At 48.9% G+C, this 12,215-nt stretch overlaps 1 protein-coding gene across 7 annotated transcripts in view; it reads right to left on the bottom strand.

The window, feature by feature from the left end:
* Positions 1-12,215, bottom strand: part of WASHC1 (WASH complex subunit 1) — a 42,234-nt gene that overhangs the window by 1,611 nt on the left and 28,408 nt on the right. For all 7 annotated transcript variants that reach the window (XM_032107735.1, XM_032107736.1, XM_032107732.1 and 4 more), the window contains 8 exons: positions 9,656-9,767; positions 8,799-8,945; positions 4,130-4,266; positions 3,071-3,206; positions 1,799-2,003; positions 1,155-1,319; positions 776-934; positions 117-185 (listed from right to left, as the gene is read on the bottom strand). In XM_032107735.1, the coding sequence (XP_031963626.1) occupies positions 117-185; positions 776-934; positions 1,155-1,319; positions 1,799-2,003; positions 3,071-3,206; positions 4,130-4,266; positions 8,799-8,945; positions 9,656-9,767 (1,130 nt within the window). The remainder of the gene's footprint in view (positions 1-116; positions 186-775; positions 935-1,154; positions 1,320-1,798; positions 2,004-3,070; positions 3,207-4,129; positions 4,267-8,798; positions 8,946-9,655; positions 9,768-12,215) is intronic.

Raw genomic sequence — 12,215 nt, 5'->3', positions numbered from 1 at the left:
TGCCCTGGAAGCTCTCTGTTCCTATTTCCAAGGCTGTGACTGACACAACTGGGGTGCCAGGAAGTGCTCTCCCTCTTTCCTAGGGGGAAGGAGCAGCCCTTTCTACAGGACAGTACCTTTGCGCCTCAGCACCAGCTTGTTGAAGAGGTCTGACATCAAATCTCCACCTTGTCCCGTAGCTCTCACTGAAACAGAGCAGAACAAGTCAGTGAAAAAGGATTAGTCTGAGCCAAACATCATGGAAAAAGCATTCCCCTGCAATACTGCCTCGAGATTAAAGAAAAAACTCCAAACCTCAAATTTTGTATGACACCCCAAAACTATAGTCCAGTTTCAGGTCAGGAAAACACTAGGCACAGCAGGATTAATGGCATCTTCTGGGGAAATCCAAGAGTGGAATTCATTGAGGGGCTGTGCATTTGCAGTCTCGTTCTGCCAAAGCAGCTCAACAAGCCACTCCCCAGCTTCCTCAACCAAGGTGCTTAAATTGGTTCAGCTCTGTTCCACTTGGCCCCCAGGGTTTCATTTGTGTGCCTGGTCCTGTGCATCACATGTGAAACTTCTCCACAAGCCCTGAGACAGATGCCCTTCTGGCCAGTGGGGTTTAGCAAGTTCACGGAGCTCTGGCTGAGTGGTGAACACCTGAGATCTACATCAGCCTGTGAGCAGAAATGCTTTGTGAGTTCACTGTGCTCCTGACTAGCCCACCTGCCCCCAGACCCACACCTCTGCAGCCTGAGCATGGAAAAGCAGTTCTGCCAAAGAGCCTCAGCACCTTGTTCTTGTTCCTTCTGCTTCTTTTTCTCCAGCTTCCTCTCCTTGACACTGCGAAGGTTGGCCTTCCCAATGCCCCCAGCTTGGCGGATGGACTCCAGGAGACTAGCACGCCCAGTAGAGGGGTTCACCACCTCCTTCGGGGCTCCTTGGACCAGAGCTGCAGGGACAGGAAGGACAGGCAGCAGACATGGGTCAGTGCATCAGCTACAGGCCCAGCCAGATTCCCACGGGAAGGGCTACTCCAATACCTTGACAGCATCTCTTCCCACTGCAGCTTCCCCCCTCTGTTGGAAGGCTGGGAAGGCACAGGGGGTTCCCCAAGGACACAGGCTGAAGGCAAGGAGGCTGGTGCAGCTGTGGAGGAGCCCAGCCCTTACCTGCAGGCACTGTGTTGCTGCTCTCCTCGCTCGCTGTCTGGGCCGGTTCCGAGGGTGCTGTGGGCTGGGGCAGGGGCGGCGGAGGAGGCACCGGAGTTGGCATAACAGGAGGTGGTGGGGGAGGCGGAGGGGGAGGAGGTGGCAACAGCTCAGCATCTTGAAGATCTGAAAGATGAAAGAAGTTGCATCTGAAGAGTCCCATTGAGAGCTTCAGCTCAGACATTCGAAAACCTCAGCAGCAACAGATCAGAGTCCTCAGCACCTGCAGTGGAGCACTCCCACCCCGCACACCATCTCTTAACAGCAGGCAGGGCCAAGGCAGAGTCTGAGATTCCCCTACTCTCCCTCCCCAGCTGCACCCCACTTGCACAAGGGCATCCCACTGGGCTGACAGGAGCCCAGTCCTTGCACACTGTTCTCCCTCCTCCATGCAGAGAGGGGGAGAGAGGTAAAGGGACTGTAGTCAGGCCAGAACTTGAGCAGGGTGCAGCTTTCACTCAGGCCTAAGCCAGAAGTGCAACATCTGTCATCCATCTAACATCCATCTTAAAATTTCTACCAAGGGACTTTCTGCCTCATCTCCACTTTCTAGCAATCCCTGCCTTCCTCTTTCATAGGGTCCTGGGATCAGGGATTGAAAATACCTGGTTGCAAAGGCTCCACCGACTCTGTGTTGAAAGTAGGCAGCTCTGGAATAGCACTGCTGGGGGCAGAGGGTGCAATGCCGGGGCCCAGGTCAGCGCTGTACATGAGATCTGCAGCAATGCCAGGCAGGTCTGGCAGGTAGGAGGGAACATCAATCTCAGGGACCTGGCCCAGATCTGGCACATAGAAGTAATTTTCAGCAACCTAAAGAAACCCAAACCAACAAGATAAGGCAGTGACTATGTGCTTGCTGCAAACAGGGGAATTGCAGGGAACAGTCAGGGCAGCAGTCAGAGCTGGGCTGGTGTACCTGGGTACATCAGCTACTCCTACATCTCTATGTTCAGAGGCTACGTCCTGCAGACCAGCCTTGGGAAAGGCAGACTGCAGGAGGAGGAATCTTCTTAGTAGCAAGTGAACTCTGAAGGGTTCATGCACTAACTGCTGCACCCCACATAAACCAGTCCCTTCTCCAGAAGAGGACAGTGTCTGAACCATTTCTGAGATTAAAATGCAGGAGAAGCATAACCTAGTAGTTACAGGCACTTGCTTTTGTGTTTAACACGCAGGCAACGCAGTAGCGATGGCACACTGTGAATAAAGGCTTCGTCCACTATATACATTATATTCTTCAGTCCAACATGATGAGCAAATGATTCCCAGGCTCCTTTCCCCAGTCCCAAATGACACTCCAGCAAAGCTGGTACATCCCAGGTACAGCCTCTAGAAGGTGATCAGTCACATGTTGGGGCAACTGGGTTGGGGCACTGCCTGCCCCATGTGTGCACCAAGCACAGCCCTTTGCTCAGTCTGGCTAGTCCTTCTGTTTGCACCAGCAGGCACCCCTTCCCAGCAGGAATGATGGGGATCACACTTCACCCCAGGGACCTTCTGGCAGTGGCACCTCACACTCAGACTCCTCATGAGGCTCAGGAGTTGGCACAACAGAGCTGATCAAGTGATGGATCCTCCAAACTCCCCTACAGCCCTAAGGTCAAGCAGCAAGGTGAGTAAATATCCCATTACTCTCCTTTCACCACTCAACAAAGGCTTGAGCAGAGAGAAACACCTGCCAAGTTTGAGGCTTTTGTCTCACCCATCAAGCTCACACCAGGACCTCAAGCACAAAACCAGGCACGATCCTTTTGATAATTGAGGTACTCTGCAGCCCCATAAGGGGCTATTCTCCTACCTGCTCACCGTCCTATTGAAGCCCTCTCTTTTCAGAGAGCTGAGCACAACCCTCTGAAGTGTAAGCAGCTGCATCTCACCTGTCGGTCCAGCTGTCCCCTTTTGGTGATGGAGAGAGGTGCATCAAAGAGCTTCTCTTCTGTCTCTGTTTCCAGAGCCACATGGGTCTTGGTCACTGCTCCAGCCAGAGGATCCAGGAACACATACTTCTTGTACCTAAAGGCAGAGAACAAGTATTTTAGTGATGCTGCCTTGAGAGCCAAGGCCAGAAGAAACAGTGTACACAAGAAGGCCTTGGAGGCAGAGACCTGACTTATAAAGATCAACATGCTGGGCCTTCCAGGTTCCTTCTTTTAGGTCCATTTTACCACCTTTCCCCTCTGCAACCAGGAGGTAACCAGCTCCCCACCCTGCCAGTGCAGCCTCCAGACTCATTCTAAAGCAAAGCCCCACTGCAGTAGAACCATGACCAAGCTCTCCTCTTTCCACCAGCAGGCCTGAAACCATCCTACAGCCCACAGCAGGACATGGGTGACTTGACACTCAAGATCCAGGATGACAGACAAAAAGGAGAAATGATCCATGGCTCAGGAGCAGAAAGAGACGGTCCAGCAGCTGAAAGCTCAAGGGCTTAAAGTAACTCTTCAATAAGAGCAGAATGAAGAACCATGAGGCAAAGCCCAGTGGGAAAGGAAACTGCAGTGAGGGAGGTGGTGGAGACATTAAAGCAGCAAAACCAGTAAAGTAATGCTGTGAGGAATTGTCAGGAGAAGAAGCAGTACCTAGGTTGGCACAGAGGCCAAAGAAGGGCAGGAGTGACACCACATCTCAAGGCTGGAGAGAAATTACAGAGGAACTATAGGAAGAACTAAGCAAAAGGAAGTGCAAAATTGGGTTGAATGCAGGTGAGTAGAGGATCAGGTGTGGACAAAATAACTGCTTCCACCCAAGGGAAAGAGCAGGGAAAGCAAGGTTCCCAGCTGGAAGGCAGCGGAGAGGTACCAAACCCTGTCCCATCAGGAGCCTGATAAGTAACATCCCCAGGAAAGCGAGCAGTTACTGCTACCCCTGGGGAAGGGAAAGCTCTGCTGAGGACAAGCAGGGGCAGGTGAGCAGCGCAGCACTGCTCCAGCTCTCACAGGTTCTCGGTGGTATTGAAGAGTAGCAGGGAGCTGAGGGAGCTGATGTTCCTGGGAAGGCTGCCAAGGCCTTCTTCTGCTTCATCCTCCTGGTGAATTTTGGTGCTCACGCACACAGGGAAATACTTGAGCTTTTCCTGCAAGAAGACAGATAAAAGGTGGTAAGACACTAGAACTACAGTTGCTGAGGCAGCTCTCCCCAGCAACCACAACCCACACTGCTGGACGTACTGTATGGTCTGGGAACCCTACTGCTCCCTCTCTACTTCTCCTTGAGCTAGGAAGCACGTGGACAACATTGCAACCCCACACTCATGAGAAATCTCAGCAGTTCAGACTCCTGGCAAGTGCTTTTGGTGCCATGGATGGGTCATATCGAACAGGGGTTACTGTGGCAATGATCCACCAGAATAAAACCACCACTCCAGCTCTGAAGTCAGAGGCAGGGATCAAGCACCACAGCCTAAAAGGTTTTTGTTACAGTGTCTCCAATTACAACACATTTTCATGCAGGCGGAGTTCCCCACACATCTCTATTACCTCCCCTCCATTGCCTTCACTTGATGTTTTAAGAGCTGTGATCCCAGTGGTCGGGTATGCAGGGAAGGCAAAGGAGAAAGAGGTTAGGAAAGAACAGAGTGCCTGCACTAGGCAAGAGATCAGGCAGAAAGGAGTGCGCAGGGTGGAGCGTGTGCCAGATGGTTTTGCAAAGCCTGAGGGATTTGCAGGAGTTTTCAACTCTAATGAACTGAAATCTTCTCTCTCTCGGTTCTAGAACTTCATGTGTAATATACAGAGCTCCCTTTCGAAAAGGACTTATTACATCTGAACTGCCTGACTTTTACAGAGCACAGGAATTGCCATCCCTCATCAGACCAGTGTTTCAGCTGGCGTGACAGTGCCCACTGCCACATGCTCTGGGATATGAAGCTCAATGCCCACAGCACTCTGCTCTAGAAGGATGAAAGGCATTAGTTCCTGAACAGAGACAGTTTGGGATGAACAAACCTCTGCCTCAGACCCCTCTGTAGACCCCTCCTCAGCCCCTTCACAACTCTTTACTATTCTTTCTTCACAACTAGGGCAAGTAGCAGCTACAAGGCAGGAAGTGTTCATACCAGGAGAAACCCAGAGCATTTTGTCAGGTTAAATAAGTGGCCACACCTGTGGTTTTCTTCTGCCACCAGAAAATGACCATTCCAAATACTGTCCACAGCTTCCTACGGCCTCACTACTTCCAGCATCCCTGCACCACCCCATTCTCTGAGTCCCTCTTCCCTCCTTGTATTTGTATGGGGGAAATGGAGACCACTGGTGGTTCAGTTTTAAGACCACATCTCAGTGACACAAGCAGTTCCTGTTGATTGAAATTTCAGTCTTGAATCTGGTAGCCAGAAATCCAAGGAAATGGCTTAGTCACAGCTCAGTTAATCCACTAAGAGTTTATATAATGCTCTGAGACTAAAAAATGCTATAAGAAAGGACCTGGAAGGTTTTGATTTAATTCAGGTTCCAACTTGTGAAAAATACACTGAAATTAACACCTTCTATTTTTTTATAGAAGCAAATAGGCAAAAAGATATAAATCGTTATTTAGAGATTGTAGAAGCAGAGACTCAAAAATAAAAGTTCTTTTGATCATTAATATTCATTTCCCAATGTTTAATTTTTTTAGGCATGAGGGAGTATTGGCTTTTTTTGCTAGAACTGTTCAGACACACTTAGCCCTCAAGTCATATATATATTTTTTTAATTGTCTCTTTGTAGATTTTAGTTAGCACTGGAAGATTGTGCATCACTTTAAGGGTGTAGTGAGAAAGCAACCATTACCTACACTTACTTACAAGCCTCATCTAAGGCAGTTATAAAAGCACTAAGCATGAGTATTCTGAAACATGAAATATAATCCTTTAAATTTAAATGCCATCAAAGTGCTAATCTTATTTGAATATCTAGATCTGTTCTGAAATTTGGAACAACTACATGCTGTCAAAAATACCCTGCAACTGTGAATTCCAGAAGTTAAGGTGCCGTTTAAAAATTAGTTTTCGTATAGGAACATTAGGTTCTTATGCCAAAGTTTGGCAACCTTGACATACTGAAGTCATGGGGGGGGGGGGGGGGGGGCGGTGCTTGAATGCTCAAACACCCCAGCCTGGGGTCTGGCACCTGGCAGGATCACACCCCCAAGGACACTGCATTTTCAGGTGGTTTTCTTCCTAAGAACCTACAGTTAAAAATATATAAAGTCATTCTGGTTCTTCAGTTTAATTAAACACACACTATTACAAAGGGAATTGGTGTGATGCACCAGAAATCCCACTCCCCCCACACCAAAGGAGTGCTGAGGCCAGCTGGGAAAGCACTTCAAGATGAGCAAGTGGCAAAAACCTGGTTTAGCCTCCACATGCCTATGGTGGGCTCTGGGAGAGGCAGAATTCACAAGGACATGCCAAGCCTAGCAAGGTTACTCCAGCAGTGGATGGTATCTTTTGCTTGGACTTCTTCCAAAGCCCAGGCAGACCATGTCTCCCACCCTGTTTTCCAGTCTCCTGAGTGGCATGTGCAGCACCCAGACACAGCTCCCACTACAAAAGCAGCACCCAGCGCCTGGGAAGCCCCACAGGGCTGCAGCCAGCTCCCTGCTGAGCCCTGCCTTGCTGCCACCACTGCAGTGTGCAAAGCAACTGGCTTTCCAGTCTTACCACAAGCACTGTGTTTCTTACCCTTACCAACCTAAACAGCATCCTCTAAACAGCTGAGTTTTCACTTGCTTGGGGTGGAGGGGGCAAGAAGAAATTCCAAGGGGAAAGCATTTTAAAATAAACTGCAGAACAACAGACATTTCCAACTCAGCTGCTTACCCCCCAGAGCAAAAACCCTAAAGGCTGAGCACAGGCTGCCACCACTTCCCCTCAAACTGACCTGAGCAGAGTTTGCTCTCCTGATGAGGTGGTGTGTGCACGTGTGCAAGTGCAGTTTAGTAAAGGCCATTGCAACTGCTCCCAGCAAAGAGGCTCTCGTTAGAAGTGAAAACAGGCAGTGAGTCTCTGATGAAAGCCCTGAATAATTGAGGAGGGCATAAATGCAAACATTAGACTTCTCCCTGTCACGTTTCATTACTGCAAGGCACATCAGGCTCTGGCTCAGCTATGGCCGAGAAGGGCCTGTCCCCCTGGAAAGTGGTTGGAGCTTGGCCACACTGAGCCCCACTCAGCACATCAGTCCCTCCATCCTTCACCAGCTGACAGCAGCATCCCCCCACCCCTCAGAGGAGCTGCAGGAGCTCATGTGTGTGATCTTGGCAAGAGTGACAACTGCTGCATGAGGCAGACTCAGCAAAGCCAGAGAAAGACCAACAGTCCCAAAGGAGGATCAAAAGATGGGTTGCAAGAGGGGAGCAAACATCCCCCAGGGCCTGAAACAAAGTCCCTGTGATGATGGCAGCTTTAGTCACAAAGGGCAGAACATGGCAGTGGTAGAGAGACTGACTGGGACTGGAAGAGGTGGCATCCCAGGCAGACGGCTGTGGGGAATGGCATGCGGTGCTTACTGGAGCCAGCAGGCCAGTTGAACAGGCACACCATTTGTTCTTTGTGGGACACTCCTTTTTAACAGCTGATGTTCTTCTCAATCCCTTCCCTGTGCAAGGGGCTGTACTTTGGCACCAGCCCTTCAGGGGGGGAACCCATCTCCCTGTTCACTCCCTGACTGCCTGTGCTCCCCCCACACTCCAGTGCAATGGGGCCACCAGCCAGACAGCAGCACTTGCTGGCCTCCCTGCCAGACACCAGCAGGTCCCATGAAGCTCTGCCTGTGCTATTGGCAGGACTGGAAGGAAGCAGGAACCCTGCTCAAGTTTGCCAGCTGTCCATTGGGCCAGCAATCCTGCTTCCTTGGCCTGGTTGAAATATTCATAACTACCTCGCTGTGTGAGGTCTCAACTCCATTAACACTCAGGAAAATTTAGCATGATAAATTATTCAGTGGCAGCTTTATTTTTGGCCAAGTCACACAAGGATGAAGAAGGAAGTCTCCTTAGGAGAAAGGAAAGCAGGGAAGTTGTCAAGTTGATCCTTAACCTGCTAGGAACAGCACATCTGCTACTCCTGACACACACATACACTGCAACTTTTAAACTTCAAGCATGGCAACTCTTCCTCCTCTCCTTCCAACCCAGGGACAATGCCTAAGTGCAATGATTTCCTGAGGCAGAAAAATGCTCTAATGAAAGACTCCTTTTTCTCCTGACACACTCACAAGGCTTCTTACCTTTCCCCCCTCACCAGAACTTACATCAGAGCCTTCAGAAACTATTTCTGAAACAACTATGAGCCTGATCCCAGCTGCCTCACTATGCACAGCCAAGCCTTAAGATCAGGCAGCATCACCCACCAACACTGCTGCAGGAAACAGAAGCATTTCAGGAAATGGAACTGCTCCAGAGACCTGGCAGTTGACAGCCACCTAGACAAGTTCTTGTACTGACATGGCCCTCTCCAACTGGCATCTCCACAAGCTCCCCAGCCTGACCTCACACCCTCCCCACTGACAGACCAAAGGAAAATATATTCTACTCCCAGCCTATGTCCCAAAGCCCTGGCCCACTTTGTCAAAGAGATTAACAGCCTCTTTGCTTGTCCTTCCCAAGGTCTGTTCTCCTCCTTACCTGCAAAGCTCTTTCATCCAGCATTCGGTGTTTGCTCTGAATCTTGTGTCTTGGCCATTGCTGTTTAGCTGGGTCTTCTGCACCAGCAAAAATTGAACTGTACTCCTGCAGCCGTTCAGGGGCTGGGTACTTGGCACTGGAAAATACCTATGGAGAAACAAGGAGGGACTGAAAAATCCCAACAACTAGGCAATCCTACAATACAGAAACACATGGAGTGGAGTAAACATGCAATCTATGCTGCCAGCGGGAATGGACAGCCTTGGAGTCAACAGGCTCCTAAGGGCTATGTGCACAGACCCAAACACGCATGGGCTGCCACTTCTGAATCTGAAACTGCCAGAGCTTTTCTTTCTCTCTCTCCAAAAGTACTAGGAGATGACTGGCAAAAAGGCTTCCACTGGCAGGAAAGGAGTTGGAAAGGCTATAAAATGGAGCAAGAATGGGGAAAGAAGGATTTTCACCAGTTTTACACGGCTCTATGGGATTAAGATACACTAAGGGGAGTCTCTCTAACAGCAGCTTTCATTCAAATAACCAAAGTGTCTATGAGCCTGAAGTGTGAGAGCGTTAGGCTTAGCTCAGCACAGGCCTTCTCTCTTTCTCAGGAAGCAGCTGGGACAGAAGCCTATAAAGGCTACATAAAGCCTGGAGCTGTGTGGCTCATGGGTCTAAAATTCATCAGTTAGCCAAGTCAGGAACGGGATTCTCATCACAATCCTGCTCAGCAGCAAGTCATGGAGAGATGAGTGGGCAGCAGCTGCAGCAGCTGAGCACATTTTCTTCTCCAGAGCTTACATCAGGAGTAAAGAAAGAAGAAAGAAAAGAGGCCATGCAGCCTTCATTGAAGTCACTACCTTAATAGCCTTCTTGCTGCCCTTTATCTTCTCAATCTTCACCTGGGCGAGTGTGACTCTCTCCCCAATTGCCTGGAGCTGTGCCCGGCTGGCCTCCACCCGCTGAGAGATTCTAGGAGGCAAGAACATTTCTTAAGCTGAAGAATCCAGAACAAGTTGGGGTTTTTTTGCAACAGCCAATGCCCAGCCCCTCAGAGAAGGATGTGAATCTCAGGGGACTGGGTTGTTTCACAGAGCAAAACAGTGCTGGCTGAGACGTGCTTGTATCCATCCTATTGAGAGCTTTAGGTACTCCAGCATAAAGTAGGATTAGTCCATGACTCACAGCATGATGTTCCTGTGGCTGTTTGAGGCACAGAAAGATAGAGAACTGGCAACAGAAACAGTGTTGATAACACAGGGATGTTTTGGTTATTGCTGAGCAGAGCTTAGACAGAGTCAAGGCCTTTTCTGCCTCTCACCCCACCACAAGGAGTTGGGAGGGGACACAGCCAGGACACCTGATCCCAACTGACCCAAGGGATATTCCAGACCATATGGCATCATGCTTAGCATACAAACTAGGGAGAGTGTTGGCTGGGGTCCACTGCTCGGGGACTGGACAGGCTTCATCTGGTTGGTGGTGAGCAATTGTTTTTACTTGCATCACTTGTCTTTCTTGCGTTTTATTTCTCTTTTCTGTTATTTTCATTTACATTACATGATTGTTTCATTTTATTTCAATTATTTAACCGTTCTTATCTCAATCCATGAATTTTCTCACTTTTACCCTTCCAGTTCTCCTCCCCCCCACCCTGCAGGGAGTAGGGTGAGCAAGGGGCTGTGTGGTGCTTGGTTGCCAGCTGGGGATGAACTATGCCAAGAGATCAGCATCAGAATGCTTTGGGACTGAGGTGAAAAGCACTCCGTGGCAGCAGGGGAGAGCAGTCAGTGGTTAAGTAGCTCTGCATTCACATTGTCGACATATTCCTTTCCCACCTGGCAGCCAGGGACACAACTGAAACTGCCTCCATGCTGTGCACAGTGGCTGCCGTGCTGCTGGAACTGTCTCACAGGTCCAACCAGAGCTTAGGAGGGATGCTGGGAGCAGGCATCAGCTACAGGTAACGACGGGGTCACCTTCTCAGGAGAGCCCTCCTTCCCCATGCATAACCGGCAGGCTCTCCCCAGCTTCAAGGTCAAAAGCTGAAAAGTCTTCTGAATTTTCACCCCTCCAGTGAAGCCAGGGAAGAATATTTTTATAGCTACATAACTCATTAGGAGAGAGAGCACCCCACTTCAGCACTGTTTTGTAGCAATGAGTTCCATCAGACCATTCTGTGCCTGTAAAAATCAATCTCAAGTACTGTCTTTAAGTTTCACCAGGAGTCTCTCTTTGCTTTTGAGGAGAGAGCTCTCATGCTCTTTTTCTGCTCTGTCTGTCTAATTCCCTTCAGTAACAAATTTGAGATCAGCAGTGATCCATGATTCCCAATTTCAAACTGTACCAAATCCATCTTTTCCTGTATTTTCACTTTGGGCAGCACAATCCCTATTATAGTATAGAAATATAAAGCCCCCCCTCAATGTAGGTAGTGAAAAACAGTAAGTACAAGCAGCCTATTCTCCTTGTACCATTCTGAAAAAAACCACCCCACTTTCTCTAAACAGCGTCAAGTATTTCTGTTTGTTTACAGCCATGCTCTCCTCTTCCTCGAGGCATGAAAAATCCTTCCTGATGCATATGGCATGATAGCACACAGCCTGTTTCTACCTTATTCTGTTTGGAGTGGGAGATGAGCAAAATTGAACCTCATGAGATTCTCCCTCTCAGAATTATTCTCCATTTCCCCATCCTTTTATTTTAAACACAGTCTAACAGCTTGTATTTTGTACCAACACTGAGTACAAATCTGTTCATGATTTCCTTCCCACACCCTCCTTCTGCCTCAGTGGAGTAAGTCCACATCACTTACACACTTGATAAGTTCTCAGAGTAGTTTCTGTTGTTCCTTTCAGTGCGCATTCCCTGGCACCTGTCTGCAGCAAATTCCATGTGTCATAGGGCTGTCCCATTGCCTTGTTTTGTTCAAGTGTGAGATGCCTCTGAAGGACCTAAATCTTCCCTAACTGCTCTCACCAGCAAATTTTCCCACCTCACAGTTCACCTCTTTTCTAGAAGTTTCATAATTGTATTGATTGACACTATTTCCAGTACTGCTCCTAGGGGCATCTGGCTATTTTTATTTCCCTTCAAAGCTGAAAAAACCTAGCTATTTATTTCTGCTTTGCTGCTCTCCCTCAAATCAATGATGCAATTTTCTTTCTCACCTGTGAGTAGACCTCTCTCCTAGAAGAACTTCACAAAGCTTTCCTGAAGCTCCAAATAAAAGCAAGGTATCAACTGCCTTTTAGCCAGTACCCTGCTGACTTCCAGACACAGTTTTCAGGATCTGACAAGGCACATATTTCTCTCCCAGAAGGAAGTGCTAAGCAAATAGTTATGCAAGCTCAGGCCTAGAAACCAGTAAGTGTTCTCCTCCCTTTCACTCCATGAATGTGAGTGGGTCCAGTGAGGCAG

This window comes from Corvus moneduloides, chromosome 4, assembly GCF_009650955.1.
Source record: "Corvus moneduloides isolate bCorMon1 chromosome 4, bCorMon1.pri, whole genome shotgun sequence".
Taxonomy (NCBI): domain Eukaryota; kingdom Metazoa; phylum Chordata; class Aves; order Passeriformes; family Corvidae; genus Corvus; species Corvus moneduloides.
This window is presented reverse-complemented; position numbering and strand designations above follow the sequence as displayed.